At 58.5% G+C, this 17649-nt stretch overlaps 1 protein-coding gene across 1 annotated transcript in view; it reads left to right on the top strand.

Moving 5' to 3' along the window:
• The first annotated feature begins 1796 nt into the window (after nt 1-1796).
• SHANK1 (SH3 and multiple ankyrin repeat domains 1) overlaps nt 1797-17649 on the top strand; it is a 48469-nt gene continuing 32616 nt past the window's right edge. The window contains exons 1-11 of the mRNA XM_024132376.2: nt 1797-2051; nt 2251-2454; nt 2944-3015; nt 4094-4202; nt 4302-4453; nt 6715-6882; nt 7333-7449; nt 12434-12511; nt 12756-12822; nt 13083-13413; nt 14707-14882. Of these exons, the coding sequence (XP_023988144.1) occupies nt 1797-2051; nt 2251-2454; nt 2944-3015; nt 4094-4202; nt 4302-4453; nt 6715-6882; nt 7333-7449; nt 12434-12511; nt 12756-12822; nt 13083-13413; nt 14707-14882 (1729 nt within the window). The remainder of the gene's footprint in view (nt 2052-2250; nt 2455-2943; nt 3016-4093; nt 4203-4301; nt 4454-6714; nt 6883-7332; nt 7450-12433; nt 12512-12755; nt 12823-13082; nt 13414-14706; nt 14883-17649) is intronic.

Raw genomic sequence — 17649 nt, 5'->3', positions numbered from 1 at the left:
CATGCATCCTCCCGGGCCGCCCCCCGCCCCCCCGCAGCCTCCCAGGGCACCCCCGCCCCTCCCCCCCCGCCCCGCCGATCCCTCAGCCCCGTCTCGGTGCCAGCTGCGTGCCAGCTATTCTTAGCCGCGGAGCGTTTGATCCACGCCGCCCCGGCGGAGCGAGCCCGCTCCCTCCCTCTGGGCCTGAGCGGGAGGGGCCGGGAGGCGGGGGCAGCCGCACGCGCGGGGGGACCCGGCTAGCTTTGCTTTCAGGCCACCGGCCACCCCATTAGTGCCCGGTTGAGGCTGAGGGTCAGCCAGGGGCAGCGGAGGGGGAGTGGCTGCCAGGCCCAGGTCCAGAGGTGGGATGTGGAGTCGAAGGGTAGGAGGAGGCCGGGGTTTCCGCAAGGGTAAAGCAGGGGCAGCTCTGCGGGGTACCTAGAGGGGGAGGGGGCTTCGAAGCCGTGGCCACGCTTGGGGGAGGGGTTGGCCTGCCCCCGGTTAGATGCTGGCTCGCCCACAGCTATTGGAACCCCCCTCCCCGCCGCACATTTTGTCTTCCCTCCCCCAACCCCCCAGCCCATCCCCACTCCCCCAAAGTCAGCAGTACCCTCCACTGCTTCCCATCTCCATGGCAACGTGCAGGAGCCGGGCCTCGTGTGGGGGGGAGGGACAAGACCAGACCTTCTGGTTTCCGGTGCTAGGGTGGGAGCGGCGGGGAGAAAAGGAGAGAAAAGGACCCCATCTGGGACTCGCCCTTATAAGACTCCCTCAGGGGCAAAGAATAGTGGGGGTCCGGAGAGGATCTCTCACCCCAGTCCCCCAGAGCCTCAGCCCCCTTCTTAGCCTCCCTCCCAGCCCCCGGGTCTCCCTCAGAGTGGGGCCACCAGTAGTACCAGGCAATGCCAATCCACCCACCCAGCAGGGCCAGGCCTCAGACACACTCACAGGTCATCTGCAGCCACCGTGCACCGACAGGGTGGCTGTCACCCGGACAGCCCTCCCAGGGCCAGCCTCCCCACCCCCACACACGCCCTCTCAAGATGCCCCCAGAAACTTGCATAGGCAACCTCTTGGGGTTCCCCCAGCACACCCCTTGCATGGAACTCTGCCCCGTGACACCCCCATCCTAGTGCCCCTGCCCCCTGGGACACCAGTTCCCCGGCAGCCCTCTGCACACATTGTCAGCCACACTTCAGTGAAGTCACCAGCTCCACCCTAGGCTCAAGGCACCTCCCTCTCCCCCTTACTACATCTCAGCCTCACCCCAGTTATCCAGGAGGAAGATGGGAGGATCTCAGGTGAGGGCCCTGGCTGGGGCCAGGAGGGCAGGATGCCGGTGGGTCGCCCACCTGTCTGTCCTCAGCTAATTTTAGCTGCCTTATCCGTGGCCTGGCAAAGTGGGCCAGTAGCTCCCGCGGTGATTCTGCGGTTTCTGGGACACCACCACGCTGGGTCAGCGGCAAAGTGGGGCGCAGGAGGGGCGGGGGGCTGCGAGCAAGGCCAAGGGCAGGGAAGGAGACGTGCAGGCAGCCTGGCAGGGTTGGGTGTGTGTGTGGTGTGTGTGTGTGTGTGTGTGTGTGTGTGTGTGTGTGTGAGAGAGAGAGCGTGAGCTTGGAGGCCGTAGGAGTGTCTGGGGGGTGTGTCCAGCCTCGTTCCTGCATCCCTCGGGCAGGGTGGGGCGGCTGCCGTTGACCATTTGCCCACTGAGTGCGCCTGTGGCCTCCAGGGGGTCCAGGCTCCCAGTCTGACAGCCGCCCTTGGCCCCCCGCAGCCGCCTGTGATGCTGCCGTCCCCCGTCGCCCCGTGGCCCCACGATGACCCACAGCCCCGCGTCAAGCGAGGACGAGGAACGCCACAGTGCCAGCGAGTGTCCCGAGGGGGGCTCAGAGTCCGACAGCTCCCCAGACGGGCCCGGGAGAGGCCCCCGGGGGACCCGGGGCCGGGGCAGCGGGGGACCTGGTAGCCTGGCCTCGGTTCGAGGCCTCCAGGGCCGCTCCATGTCTGTCCCAGACAACGCCCACTTCAGCATGATGGTCTTCAGGATCGGCATCCCTGACCTGCACCAGACAGTGAGCCCGCTGGCCGGAGGAGGGCGGGGGAGAGGGACCCGGGCCTGCACGGGGAGGCCTCTGGTGCTGGCTGTCCTCACACGTGGCCCCCAATTTCCAGACCCCCACGTATTGCCCCCAACACCCACCCTGTCCCTGGAATCACCCACAGCCCCTTCCCGCACCACCTCAGACCCCTTCCCGTTGCCTCCCCCACCAGAAATGCCTGCGCTTCAACCCAGATGCCACCATCTGGACAGCCAAGCAGCAGGTGCTCTGTGCCCTGAGCGAGAGCCTGCAGGATGTCCTCAACTACGGCCTGTTCCAGCCGGCCACCTCGGGCCGCGACGCCAACTTCCTGGAGGAGGAGCGGCTGCTGCGGGAGTACCCCCAGTCCTTCGAGAAGGGGGTGCCCTACCTGGAGGTGAGGCCCACAGCCTTCCTGGCCCCTTCACCGATGACAGGAGACATGTCCTGAGACACGTCTGCGCCCTCCCCGTTTTTTCTCCCAGCCAAGACCTTGGCAAGGGAGAACCCAGTGGGCTCTTCTGGATTCGGGGGGCACCTAAGAATCAGAGTCAGAGAGGCCTGGGTTCAAATTACCGTGCGTTCTGCCTCTGACCGGTGGAGTTACCTTGGGCAAGTCATTTTCCAGCCCCAAGCTTCCCGTTATCTATCCAAGTGGGAAAGGATGCCCAATTACAGTCCGTATCCTAGAACATTCCCCATGGGGTCCAGACTCCTTAGGGGTTGCAGTCCACATGCCGCTAGTGGCCCAGCACCGCTCTGCCCACCCAGCCAAGCCTCTGGGGCTGTTTCCACCCTGACCCAGAGTTGACCTCTGTCTCAGAAGGGGGTCCAGACCCCTGATGTTGAGTCTCTGTCTCTCCCCTTACCCCACGCCTGGCCTCAGTTCCGATACAAGACCCGAGTTTACAAACAGACCAACCTGGATGAGAAACAGCTGGCCAAGTTGCACACGAAGGTGAGAGAACCCTGCTGACACTTGCCCTCCCACCTGGAGCTCCCTGCCCAACCATTTTCTCTCCTGTCTCTTCCTAACAGCCCTCCAACCCCTTCTCTGCCTCTGCCAGAGCCCCCACTTAACTGGGGTGCTGTGTCACATTCGGGACAACCCCAAATGCCCCTGCTGACCCTATGATAGCCTTTTTCATCTCCTCGCTTTCCTCCTGTGCCTCTGCTTGGGCTCACACCATTTCCACCCGGGTCCCACTTTCTGCATCTTTGGATTCTCCCCTCTCATCTCCTAGGTCCCCTATATCCACTCAGGGCCCCCCTTCCTTGGCCTGTGACTCTGACATCTAGCATCCCTCTGCCTTAGGGGCTCTTTCATAGACGCCCTGCAGTTCCCACAATCCCAGAGCCTAACTCTCGACCAGATCCGAGGATGCTCTCCTCCCCAGCCACGTTTATCCTCCTGCTTCCGGGCCCTCCAGTCCTCAGACTGTATGTCCCCTGCGTCTCCTCTGGTGCCCTAAAAGCTGGGAAGAAGCCAGGGGGCTGCTTTGGTCAGAAGTGAAGTGAAGGATCCTTGACACTTGGGCAGAAAGCTCCCAGGCATCTTCTCACCTCCATCCCCACCCCACCATGCATTCGTCCCTGTCCTCCGCAAAATATTCCATCCGTCTAGACCTGTACCATCCACCGCAGGTGCCCCCAGACGCTACGGCCCCCCCCGGTACCTGCGGTGTGGCAGGTCCGAACTGAGCCTCCCTACGGGTGTGAAATACACACTGGATTTGGAAGACTCAGTACCCCCAAAAGTAAAATATCTCATTAATAAATTTCATGTGGATTACCTGTTGAAACGGTAATATTGCAGATATAGTAGATTAAAAAGAGCTGGGTCATTAAAGTGAATTTCAATGTAATTGAAAGTTCCCCTTCCTTTTTTTTTTTTTTAAAAAAAGGCGGCTACTAGGGACTTTTCAATGACATGTGTGGCTTCCTGTGTATTTCCACTGGACAGCACTGCTCCAGAACCCAGCTTGGCTCCCTTCCTCCCTGACCGGCCTGTCTTCTCTCTCTTGTCTATGCCTCAGACGGGGTTGAAGAAGTTTCTGGAGTACGTGCAGCTCGGGACTTCCGATAAGGTGGCACGGCTGCTGGACAAGGGGCTGGACCCCAATTATCATGACTCGGATTCAGGAGGTAGGGTGGGGGCCGGGCGCTTTGGGAGGGCTGGAGAGTCAAGAACAAGGCCTAGGGGCTGCATGTGACCGGCCTTTCCCGTCCCCCCCGCACCACCAGAGACCCCCCTGACGCTGGCTGCCCAGACAGAAGGCTCTGTAGAGGTGATTCGAACCCTGTGCCTGGGAGGGGCCCACATCGACTTCCGGGCCCGGGATGGCATGACAGCGCTACACAAGGCCGCGTGTGCCCGTCACTGCCTCGCTCTCACGGTGAGGTGCCAGATCCTCCCGGGACCCTCCCCAGAGCTCAGAGGCACCCCAAATTACCATGTTTCCCGCCCAGACTGCACTGGGCCAATTGACCCCGACCCTTCCTCCACCTCTCCTCCATTGCTACTCCTCTGACGGAATCTGATACCCTCCTGGGACCTCCAGGAGGGGCCACGCGCCCCAGCTCAGGGCTCACGATCAGCTGTAGTTGATGGTCACGTGGACCCTTGCCCTACACGCAGGTAGATCGTGTTAGTTTCCTGACACCCAGAACTTCTCCATTCCCTCGGACCCAGCTCTACACCAACACCTACCTCTGTCTCCCTGACGGACCCAGCTCTACACCAACACCTACCTCTGTCTCCCTGACGTGTAGACTCTCCTGGTGGCCTTTAAAATGCAGAAGGAGCTCCCTGCTGTGCCCCCAGATACACACCCTGCAGACACAGCCCCTTCCTCTGCCTCCTCCAGACACTGGCCCTCAGCCCCTCCACCCAGAACTTCTCCATTCCCTCGGACCCAGCTCTACACCAACACCTACCTCTGTCTCCCTGACGTGTAGACTCTCCTGGTGGCCTTTAAAATGCAGAAGGAGCTCCCTGCTGTGCCCCCAGATACACACCCTGCAGACACAGCCCCTTCCTCTGCCTCCTCCAGACACTGGCCCTCAGCCCCTCCATCTACCCTTCCCGACCTAGCAGCTCACGCCCCCAAACACACCCCCTTCTCTCACAGCCCCCTCCTCCAGTGCAGCGTCTAGAACGTGCCTTCCCAAATTGACAGACCCCGTAGACCCTCAAAATACATACACGGCGTCAGCTCGCCCGGTCTAATTTTATTTTTTTATTTTTTTATTTTATTTTTTTTTTTTTTTAAACATCTTTATTGGAGTATAACTGTTTTACAATAGTGTGTTAGTTTCTCCTTTACAACAAAGTGAATCTAACTAGTTGATTTCTGAGATCCTTCCTGAATGTAAGCTGTCATAGGAATTTTTAGACTGTTGGGAATGTATAGGTCTGTTAATTTCAGGAACGACAATGTAGTCTATCCTGGGACCATGTCATCCAGTAGGAAAGGGGAAGTCTCCTAGAGCCAAACTCCCTCTCTGCCCTGAGGAGAGAGATAGCCAGCTTCCTTCAGAGTCAGGATCTGCACCCAGATTCTCCCTTATCTCCTAGCTATCTAATTTACATTTGGTAGTGCATATATGTCCCGGTCTAATTTTAAAACGATCTTCTTCTCCCCCCACCCAAGGGCACTTGATCCCTCTTCATACACAGGTCAGGCTAGACCGCCCCCCAAAGCTCTTGATAAACACCAGGATTCATAGGAGCCTCTTTTGCTTTCTCCAACCCTTTCTTGAAGATCCCTAAACCCCAGCCACAAAGGTCTGCCTTACAACCCTGGAATCGACAGACCCTCTTGATGTACGCCGCTCCCCCAGGCCCCACCCCTACCCGCCAGGCCTGCGCTGTCCAATCCAGCAGCCACCGACCACACGGGGCTGCGTCGCTTTCAATGGGTTCAGATGCACTAAAGTTAAAACTTCCGTTTCTCAGGCTTACTAGCCATAGTCAGGCACTCAGTAGCCCACACGCGGCTGCCATATTGGAGCATGCGGTTGTAGACTGTTTCCATCACCACAGATGTTGCGAATGTTCTGTCGGACAGCACCGCTGCAGACCCCTCGCACGGGGCTGCCGCCAACAAACACTCTTTCCTAACGCGCTCGATGCTGCCGGCTTTCCAGGCCCAGAGCTGTTACCTGACCGGGACCCCTCCCTGCCCCCGAGCCCCCAGCCCCCGTGAGGCTGGCCCAGGTGGCTTTAACCCAAGCTTGCCCCCTCCCAGACTGCCTTCTGTACCTCATCCTCGGGATCCTGGTCCTAATAACACCTCCCACCCAGCCAGGGACCCTCCTGCATCCAGACTCCGTTCTCTGTCCCCCAAACCAGCCTGCTGAGTAGCTGGGCACTGAGGCATTGGGCTCCTTCAGTGGCTCACCGAGCGTCGCCCATGGGGGAAGGCTGGGCAGGATGTCAGAGCGGGAGGGGAGGGTCCTCCGGAGGCATCTTCCCAATCGTGCACAGGGATGAGAGGCTCGGAGAGGGGAAGGACCAGCATCAAGGTCACTCAAGGGCATCCTGGCAGAACCAGCTCTGGCCTTGGCCAGTGCAGGTTACCCAGGACTCCCCTCCCCAGTGGCCCTTCGGCCTGAGCCAGTACTTGTCTGACTGTCCTCTTTTTTCCCTTCCTAGGCGCTCCTGGATCTTGGGGGTTCCCCCAACTACAAGGACCGCCGAGGGCTGACTCCTCTGTTCCATACGGCTATGGTGGGGGGCGACCCCCGCTGCTGTGAGCTGCTCCTGTACAACAGGGCCCAGCTGGGCATAGCTGATGAGAACGGCTGGCAGGAGATCCACCAGGTGCTCCTGACTCGGCCAGGAGGGGCTGGGGGCTGCATGGGTGGTTGCTGGACCCTGAGGGGGCCAGGGATGAGGGACCCCGGTCCAAGGAGCTAGGGCTCCAGATGCTGGGGTCCTCACAGAGGGCAGGGGTGGGAGTAGCATGGTCCCCGAAGAGGAAAAGATGAGGGTGTCAACACCCGGGCCCTGAAGGGGATGGCGTGGGGCCTGGAAACCTCGATCCCTGAGAGGAGTAGGAATGGCCTCTCGACCCTCCCGAGGAGCCAGCCCAGAGCCCCGGGCCTTGGAGTGACTTGTGAAGCTGGCAGCGTGAGTTCCTGAGCAGGAATGGGGGTTGAAAGGAGGAGGGGAGGTGGATGCACAGCTTCCTGACCTCGAGGTGAAGGAGACAGACAGATGCCATGGCCAGGTGGGTCTGTTCCAGCCTCCTCCGCTCCCAATCCTCTCCAGGCCTGCCAGAGGGGCCATTCTCAGCACCTGGAACACCTGCTCTTCTATGGGGCTGAGCCTGGAGCCCAGAACGCCTCGGGGAACACGGCCCTGCACATCTGCGCCCTCTACAATAAGGTCTGCCCTGCAGCACCCGCCCCGGGCCCTCCTCCTGACTTCAGCCTCCCAGCCTCCCTGTGCCCTCTGTTCCTTCACGATTTCATTCATTCATTCAGCAGATATTTCCTGAACACCTTCCCTGTGTCAGGCTCAGACCTGGGTGCTGAGGACACAGTAGTGATTAAGACAGGCAGCCCCTCCATCAAGGGACACACCCTGCCGCTATGACCCCGAGGGCAGTCACCGGGAGTCTAGGTCCCTGTGGGAGCCCCCATCTGGGCTTGGCCTTGGGGCTGGGGTGAAGGTGGCTCTCTGGAGGACGTGTCATCAGTGCTAAGACGAGGAGTTGGCCGAGTAGAAGAGGGCAGAAAGGGTGTTCCAGGCAGAGGGCGTAGCCTGTGCCAGAAAACCAGAGGGGAGGGAGTCGGGCTTGCTCCTGGAAATGCAAGAAACTCCAAGGGTCCTATTTCTTTTATTTTTAATTTCTATTTTATATCGGAGTAGAGCAGACGTTCAGTGTTGTGTTAGTTTCGGGTGTACAGCAAAGTGATTCAGTTATCCGTAGACACGCATCCCTTCTTTTTCGAATTCTTTTCCCATATAGGTTATTACAGAATATTGAGTAAAGTTCCTGTGCTATACAGTAGGTCCTTGTTGATGGCCTGTTTTACATAGAGTAGCGTGTATTTGTTCATCGCTGAGGGTCCTATTTCCAAGGGGTCTCCATTCAGCTGCCAGTGGAGCACCACCCACTGCAGGGGACAGGGGAAAGGCCAAACCACAACCCCTGAAGGGGACAAGGGTGTGTCGCAAGTTGTAGCAGTTCAGGGCTGGGGGGACAGTGCACAGTTCAGGAGCTGTGAGTGGAGGTGAACGGTAAAGAACTGGCAGGAGAGGGGGCGGGTCTCACGTACCCACTTCAGCTGTGATGTAGTGGCCAGTTGGGTTAGCAAGAGCCGAGGCTCTTAGCCTGCTGACCCCGGCCACCTTGCCCCCTGTGCACCAGGCGATCCTGGGCAGGTCAACCCCCCCTCCGGTGCCTCAGTCTCCCCACCTGCTTCCCAAGGCTCCCTGCCCTTAGATGGTTGCTGCAAGGACTTCGGAGGCCAGGGCCTGGCGTGCTGCGGCTCAGCCATCAGCCTCTTCCCCCTCCTCCAGCAAGTCTTCCAGGACGGCCCCGGTCCCTTCTGCCTCACCAGAACTTGCAGTGCCAGGATGTGGCAGCAAGCAGTCTGCTCTGCGCCCGCAGAGGGAGAACTCAGTGTTCGTCAGATTGCCGTCACTTCCCCGCCCCCACCCCCTGCCAGTGCATCTGTCTCTCCTGCTCCCTGACACGGGCCTCGTGTCCGGATTTTCTGACTCAGTAGCCTGTGCACGGGCCAGGATGCCCCAGACAAGTCCCATCCCCTCTCTGAGGTTCCATCCCGAAATGGGAATAACGTCAGCTGATTGAAGGGGATGTAGGAGCATGTGTATTAAGTGCTCATCCCTAGAAGGCAGCTATAAGAATAATAATAATTATTATCTTTATCATTACCATTATCAATCAGGATCAGGTCAGGAGACAGAAACCATACCAGTAATCTGAATAGGGAAAATGTAGCATGTATATAGTTATACAGAGGGAACAACTACTCTGAGTGGTTCAGAGGAGCCAGCCATTTCCCCACCTTGTGCTTCTCCTTTCTCATCTGTGAAATGGGTCAGTAACACCTACCTTGCAAAGGATCAAGGGTGTGAATGTTTTGCTTGCTCTCAGCATGGTGCTTAGCAAATAGATGCTTGACAAACGCAAGTTCTTTCCCGACTTTCTCTCTCCTTGTCTTCCCTCCCAGACTTTAAGCTTCCCCAGGCCCAGAGCTGGGTCTGAAAGATGTCCTCACTCTCTGCCCCTCTGGCCTCCTGGCATGCCCATCTAGCCTCTGGTGGCGAAGATCAGGCCCGTGTCCGGGCTGTGAGCTCCTCAGGGGTAGGGCCTAAGTCTGATCAATCGCTCTGTCCCAAGGCCCCAGCACGTAGTAGGCTTAGATGCATCTTTGTTGAATGGATGAGTGAGTGAAGGAGTGAATGATGGATCAGATGCCTTGAATTTCCCCCAAGGCCGCGCACAGCACCCAACTCAGAACGTTCAACAGGTATTTGCTTCGAGATAGATTGAATTGACTCCATGAATGAATGAATGACTTGAACGAATTGAATTTTGAATGACCCAACGCCACATCCTCCATCCTCATCTTTTCCATGCACATTTCTTGAGCACCTACTGTGTGCCCGATTGTGAGGTGAATCAGACACGGCACGGCGCCTGTCCTCCGGAGGGTGGGGGGAGTTCACAGTCTGGTGAAGAGGCAGATGTGTAAACAGATAATTGCGATACAGTGAGATAAGTGCTAGCACACCAGTAAATACAGGGTTCTCTAGGAGTGTAGTGAATTGCTGGTTAAGCTGAAAGAGATGCTCTGGGCCTGTGCTAGGCAAGGTGGTAGTGGGGGCTGGCAGATAAGCAAAAACACACATGGCATTAATTTACAGTCTAGCTGAGGAGACAGCATGTGCACACACGGACACACACACTCGCGCTCACAAACACATCCAGAAAACGAACCAGGCTAACTCTGCTGTCCAATCGGAGGACCACTGGACTTGGGCATTCGGAGTTGTGCTTTCACAGGAGATAGATGAGCACTAAGATTAGAAGGCTCGGTTTGAGTCCTAGCTGCCCTACTGACTGGCTGTGTGACCTTGGCCATGGATTTGCCCTCTCTGAGCCTGTCCTGTAGGATGGACCCGTACAAGCATCCTTGATGGGTTTGTCACGTGAAGAGGGTGAGACCAAGCAGTTGTTTCGTGAATTCTGGTTAAATTAGCATCTTGGGAATCTGGAGGGGAGCTGAGCTGGGGGCCAGGTTGCGTTTGGCCAGGCCAAGATGAAGGGGGAGGACGTTCCCTCATCCAGCAAGTGTTTATCGAACAGCTCTTACGGGCCAAGCACTATGCCAGGTGGTGGGTGCCACAGACAAAACCATGCCTCTCTGAAACGGACAATGTAGTCGGGGAGAGATGCTAGAGACGAATAAAATAGAAATATAATTTCAGGGAGGCAGTGTTATGAGGAAAATGAGTTAATTCTGGCTTAGCAGAATGCCCGGCACATAGCAGGGATCATGTAAATTGAAATAAAGCCGGGAACCGGACAAGGGGTTATTTTCAACAGGATAGTCAGAGGTACCTTTTCTGAAGAACTGGCATCTGAGCAAAAACATGAATCAAGTGAGAAAGTGAGCTGTACAGAGATCTAGGGGCAGAGAATTCTAAGCAGATGAAGCAGCAGGTGCAAAGGCCCTGGGGCAGGAGCGTGCTTGTCAGAGGAAGGAGGCCAGTGTGGTTGGAGCATCGGGATCAAGGAAAAGTGGTAGAAGATGAAGTTGGTGAGGCTGGGGGGGTGGAGGGGGCAGGGAGGCAGATCAGCAGGGGCCTCCTAGGCCAGGGCAGGGACATTGGGTCTGACCCAGAGAGTGAGAGAGAGGGTGACATGTTGTGACTGACATTGGCAAGGAATTGATCTGGGTGTGGAGGACATCCCTTCCCCCGCTGCCCGACCCTGGCCCCACTGTCCGCTTCCTTCTGGGTCCAGCAGAGTGTGTGATTAGAGCAAAGGCTTGGGGGACAGAAAAAGCTGGGTTCAAATCCGAGTTCCCATCGTCACCAGCCACATGACCTGGAGCTCCTTTTGAAGCCCTTAGTTTCCTCATCTGTAAAATGGGGGCAGTAATTTCCGTCTCTTGGAATTGTTGGGCCCTTCGGCGGCCACCTCCTCGAAAGTGCTGAGCACCAGACATGCAACATAGTAAGGCCTCCAAGACATGCAACATAGTAAGGCCTCCAAGAGGTTTGAATCGGTGGCTCTCAAACTGGATGCTTCTGCCTCCGAGGGGCCATTTGGCAATGTCTGCAGACATTCTTGGTTGTCGCGACTGGGGAGGGGAGCGCTACTGGCATCTAGTGGTAGAGCCCAGGGATGCTGCTGGAAGCCCTACCATGCACAGGATGACACACCCCACCCCCACCCCCGCTACAAAGACTTGTCTGGGCCCTAAATACCAGTAGTTCTGAAGATGAAAACCCCTGATTGGGAGGTTGGGTTTAGCAAACTGCTATATATAAAATGGATAAACAACAAGGTCTTACTGTGTAGCACAGAGAACTATAGTCAATCTCCTATGATAAACGATAATGGAAAAGAATAATTTTTAAACAGGATATGTGTGTGTGTGTAAGTAACTGAACTGAATCACTTTGCTGTACAGCAGTAATCAACATAGTAAATCAACTATACTCCAATAAAATAATAATAATAATAAAGAAAACCCCTGGTTTAGGTTAGTGCTTCCGACAGGCTATAGCCTGAGTCACACGTGTAATTTTAAATGTCTCAGGAGCCACTTTTAAAAAACGGGGGGAAAAAAAAAAAAAAGAAAACGGGAAAAACAGGTGACATTAATTTTAGTAGCATATTTTATTTAACCCAGTGTACCCAAAATATTATCCTTTCAGTGTGTAATCAGTATAAAAATTATTAGAGGGACTTCCCTGGTGGCCCAGTGGTTGAGACTTCGCCTTCCAGTGCAGGGGGTGTGGGTTCGATCCCTGGTCTGGGAGCTAAGATCCCACATGCCTTGTGGCCAAGGAACCAAAACATAAAACGGAAGCAACATTGTAACAAATTCAATAAGGACTCTTTAAAAAATGAAAAAAAAATATTAGAGATGCTTAAATTACGTTTTTCATGCCAAGTCCTTGAAATCCGGTGTGTATTTTGTATGCACGGCACCTCTCAGTTTGGACCGGCCACATTTAAAGGGCAAGTGGCTGCTGTCCGGGGCAGGACGGGTTTCCATCAGATGGTTCTGGAAGCTCTTAGCACAGTGTGTGTGTGTCCACTCGTGGTGACCTTAACTGTTTTGTTTTTGTTTTCCTTTCACCCTGTGCCACTGACCATCAGGAGACGTGTGCTAGGATCCTCCTGTATCGAGGAGCTGACAAGGATGTGAAGAATAACGGCGGACAGACCCCCTTCCAGGTCTGGGGCTGTCGGGGCTGGTTGGGAGGGGGCATGAAGAACCCAGAGGGGGTAAGGAAGGTGGGAGACTTTGGGGTGCTGGGAGGGAGGCACTTGGTCCGGGAGAGGAGGAAGGACGAAGTTACCGGGGTGAAGGTTTGGGGGGGCGGCCGGCCAGAGACCTCACGGTGTTTCCTGTTTCCCCTCTCTCGCTCTCTGTCTCTTTCTCTCTCCTCCCTGGTCTCCCTGTACCCCCTCCCGCCAGGTGGCAGTGATTGCCGGGAATTTTGAACTTGGGGAGCTGATCCGAAACCATCGAGAACAGGACGTGGGTGAGCGAGCTGAGGGGAGAAGCTGGGGGCCTGGGGGGTGCGTGGGGGGACTGGGGAGCCAGCGAACCTGATTTGGGGGCCAGGATGGGATCAAAGACACCTTAGAGGAGCACGAACCACCGAGCAGCGGCAGGGGTGGGGTTCCAGGCACCCCACTCTTTCTTATCTCTGTCTTTCCCCCCTCACGCTTCTCCCCCGCCATCTCCCGCCCGTATGCCCTCCCCACCCGCCTCTGCCCTCCTGCCACCGTGCCCCCCCAGTGCCCTTCCAGGAGTCCCCCAAGTACGCAGCCCGGCGACGGGGGCCCCCCGGCGTGGGGCTCACGGTGCCCCCCGCGCTGCTGCGGGCCAACAGTGATACCAGCATGGCCCTGCCTGACTGGATGGTGTTCGCCGCCCCGGGGACCTCGTCCGCCGGGGCCCCCGGCCCTACCTCAGGGCCCCAGGGCCAGTCGCAGCCCTCGGCCCCCAGCACCAAGCTCAGCAGTGGGACCCTCCGAAGTGCCAGCAGCCCCCGGGGCGCCCGGGCCCGCTCCCCATCCCGAGGGAGGCACCCCGAGGAGGCCAAGAGGCAGCCCCGTGGACGGCCCAGGTAGGGGAGGGCTCAGCCCTGACCCCACAGACCCCACCCCAGCCAGATCCCCCCCGTATGCCCTCCCCACCCGCCTCTGCCCTCCTGCCACCGTGCCCCCCCAGTGCCCTTCCAGGAGTCCCCCAAGTACGCAGCCCGGCGACGGGGGCCCCCCGGCGTGGGGCTCACGGTGCCCCCCGCGCTGCTGCGGGCCAACAGTGATACCAGCATGGCCCTGCCTGACTGGATGGTGTTCGCCGCCCCGGGGACCTCGTCCGCCGGGGCCCCCGGCCCTACCTCAGGGCCCCAGGGCCAGTCGCAGCCCTCGGCCCCCAGCACCAAGCTCAGCAGTGGGACCCTCCGAAGTGCCAGCAGCCCCCGGGGCGCCCGGGCCCGCTCCCCATCCCGAGGGAGGCACCCCGAGGAGGCCAAGAGGCAGCCCCGTGGACGGCCCAGGTAGGGGAGGGCTCAGCCCTGACCCCACAGACCCCACCCCAGCCAGATCCCCTCCTCAGAGCCACGGCTCCGCGCCCCGCCCCGGGCCAGCCCAGCTGCCGCCCTCCTGTCCCACGTATGGCTGGTCCCCCATCCCTCCACCTCACCGGTCCCAGCCTCAGACCACCGGGCTCCTCTCGTCGCCCGTGAGGACGCGAGAGCGTCGTGAGCCGCGGCCCTGCACCCACGTCCAAGTGCGCCAGCGTTTAGCTGAGCGCCTGCTCCGCGGGCCTGGGCGGGAGGTGCCCCAGAGAAATGCTGGACAGACAGAAGGGCTGGGCCAGGTGAGAGGAAGCCAGACAGAGCGGGGCGGGCTCGGGGCTCGGGGAGGGGTTTCCCAGCTTGGAGGTGAGACCAGAGCCGGGGAGGATGAGCAGAGGGCACTCTGGGGTACAGAGGCCAGGCTGGCTAGAGGAGGGCGGGAAGCGGGGAGGGTCCTGGCGGGCTGGGGATGGCAGGCAGAGGGCTGGGACTCAGCCCAGGAGGAGGCTGGGAGTCGCCGAAGGCTCGTGAGCCAGGGATGACACGGTCAGAGGCCAGCTTCAGGAAGCTGCATCGGGCAGGGCATGCAGGACCGTGGCAGGGGGCAGAGCCGGAAGCCAGGAGGCAAGAAGGAGGGCTGGAGTGGCAGGCAGCAGCAGGCCAGCAGGGGGACCCCCCCCCAGTGCCCTCTTCCCCTGAGGACGCCAGGGCTGGAAGACGCGCTCAGACCCCCCTCCCACTCGTGCTCCATCTTCCCCCGCCCCAAGGACCCCTGTTCCCCCAGAGGCGCCCCCTCCCTCCACTCTCCCCTGCCTCTCACGCCCTCTGTGTACGCAGCTCCAGCGGGACACCCCGGGAAGGGCCAGCTGGGGGCCCCGGGGGCTCCCTGGGCAGCCGTGGGAGACGCCGGAAGCTCTACTCAGCGGTCCCCGGACGCTCCTTCATGGCTGTGAAGTCGTACCAGGCCCAGGCCGAGGGGGAGATCTCCCTCAGCAAGGGCGAGAAGATCAAAGGTAAAGGGGCAGGGCCCGGCTGGGCCGTGGACAAGGGGCAGGCAGGCGAACTAACCCTTCCGGAAGGGTCAGTGACAAACAGCTCTCCAGCACCTAGAACGCCCGGTGAACGCTGGAGACCTCAGAGAGACCCAAACGCCCCTTCCGCCTCGGGGTGGGGCATAAAGCATAGCTGGGATGAGGCCATCGGGAGGTGGCGTCCAGGCAAAAGAGGGGCGATGAGCATTCATGGGAAGCTGACGCCAGCGGGCACGGCCGGAGCGCTGCCCCCGCGAGGTCCCGTCTCACTCACGATGTCCCTTCCAGGCAGCGGTCAGGAGCCCATCGTACAGTTGAAGGAGCAGAGCCTCACCTGGGTGAAATGACTTGCCTGGGGTCCCCAGTCTGAGCCCAGGGTCTTTCCCGCTATCGTGTTTGGAGAGCGAGGCCACGCCGCCTTGACTTGACCTCCTGCCTTTGCCAGGACTTCTCATCCGAGACACGGGGTGGTGCCTGCTTCCCCGGGCTCCGATGAGACGGCCAGCGTGCGAAGCCCGGTCCACGCTGAGGGCTCCCGAAATAGAGGCTGCTGTCAGGGGGCTTTGCCTCTCTTCGGTTTTCCTGTCTTCATCTGTAAAACCATGCCAGTATCCCCCACGTGCAGACTTGGCCCCTCGCAGGGCCGTGGATGCGTGTTCTTGGACGGAATGGTGCTTTGGAGACAGGAAGTGCCCTGCAGTAGTTAATGCGAGATGGGGGAGCAATTCTTTGCCCGACTCTAGCCTTGCAGAGGAGCCAAGTAGCGTAGCGGTTGAGAGCCAGGCTGATTGGGTTCAAATCCCAGCTCCACCACTTCTTAGCGGGGCGACCTCAGGCGAGTGACTTCTCCGGGCCTCAGTTTCCTTGTCTGTACAATGGGACCCTTGCGAGGATTAGAGTCAGTTCTTGTAAAGCCCTCAGGGCAATGATTCTCACATAATGAGCGCCAGCTGTCATTACCATAAGCGACCCCCACTACAGGCACTTAGCAGAGAGGGACCCTGGGCACCGAGGAGGCTGGGGGAGGGGGGTGTCCTCCCGAAGGAGACAGAGTTTAAGTGGGCCCTGAGGCATGTGCAGGGGTCAGAGTATCAGGCAGGTTGTGTAATTGCATCTCTTTCGTAGTCTGTCTCCCTGTCGCCTGAGTTCCTGAAGACAAGGTCCCATGTCACCGGGGGCTGGGTCACCGGGGCCCAGTTTAGCGCCCCAGCCCACAGGAAGCCTCAGTGCACACCTGCGGAGTGAAGGGGTGAATGGATTAATGACCAAATGCCCAAGTTAACGGTGGGGGGCAGGGGCAGTGCCTCTGGAGGCACCGTGCCTGGGCAGCGAGTGTATGGGTGTGTATGTTTGGGGGGGGGGTGGTCCTGGAGGTGGGGTCTGGTCTGTGCTTTGAGGGATGCAAAAGAAGAAGGGGAAGCTGAGGCCAAGTGTGAGGGACCTTCACAGGCAGAGGGCCATGGGCTGTGTCCTCCATGTGTCTTTCTGAATGTCAAGCCCAGCAATTCTAGGCACTGCCCTGTTTTCACATCCTTTCCTTTCATTAAAAGATGCTTCATTGCCTCAAAGCACACCCACATCCACAGCGTCACTGACCTTTGCCACAGCCCGATGATGTAGCAGGCCCCCTCCGCTCTCAGGACCAAAGCCTAGCGCCTTAGCCTGGCCTGCAAGCCCCTCCCCTGCCTGCCCACCAACCTCACCTCTTGCTACTCTTTCCTTCACCCACAGGGTTCCAGGGACCTCATCCTCCTCTCCATTCCTCAGATGCCCCAAGTCCTTTTTTTTTTTCTTTTTTTTAAAATTTATTTTATTTATCATTTATTTTTGGCTGCGTTGGGTCTTCGTCGCTGCACACAGGCTTTCTCTAGTTGCGGCGAGCAGGGGACACTCTTCGCTGAGGTGCGCGGGCTTCTCACTGCGGTGGCCTCTCTTGTTGTGGAGCACGGGCTCTAGGTGCGCGGGCTTCAGTAGTTGTGGCACGCAGGCTCGGTAGCTGTGGCTCGCGGGCTCTAGGCACGCAGGCTCAGTAGCTGTGGCTCACAGGCTCAGCTGCTCCGAGGCATGTGGGATCTTCCCAGACCAGGGCTCGAAACCGTGTCCCCTGCATCGGCAGGCGGACTCTCAATCACTGCGCCACCAGGGAAGCCCCCCAGGTCCTCTTCCACAACGAACCCTTTGCACATGCTGTTACTTCTGGCCGGAAAACCTTTCCTTCCTCTCTTTGCCTCCTCCGCTCCTAGCATCCTTCAGGTCTCAGCCTATATGTCACATCCTCTGAGACACCTTCGTGGTCCCCCTTTGCCATCGGATTTATATACTCCCATCTGGCCTTTCTCCAAATACCCTTTCCTTTGTCCCTCAAGCGTTGACCTCAATTTCCAATCATGGGGTCACTTGGAGAGTTATACCTCTAATGGCTGCCAGTCTGGAAGCTCTGTGAGGGCAGGAACCACGTTTAGTGTGTCCAACAGCCCTACCCAGTTCCTAGCCTGATGTCTGACTCACGACTGGAACTAAATACGTATTTGTTCAGTGAACAAATGATTGATTCCAAGACCACCCAGCCAGGCATGGCAGAGCTAGCCGAGAACCCAGACGCCTTGACACACATCTCCTGCTCTCTCCCATGACCTTGAGCGTCTCCTCCATTTGGTTTCCCCAGACCCTCGCAGAGGAGGTGTTTTGTGCAGGGAAAAGCGTCAGATGGGCCCAACCCCCATCCTAGCGTGGCTTGAGCCATCCCTGG

Source organism: Physeter macrocephalus, chromosome 17 (genome assembly GCF_002837175.3).
Source record: "Physeter macrocephalus isolate SW-GA chromosome 17, ASM283717v5, whole genome shotgun sequence".
NCBI classification, from domain to species: domain Eukaryota; kingdom Metazoa; phylum Chordata; class Mammalia; order Artiodactyla; family Physeteridae; genus Physeter; species Physeter macrocephalus.
Note: the sequence above shows the minus strand (reverse complement) of the source record. Positions and strands in the feature narration are given on the sequence as shown.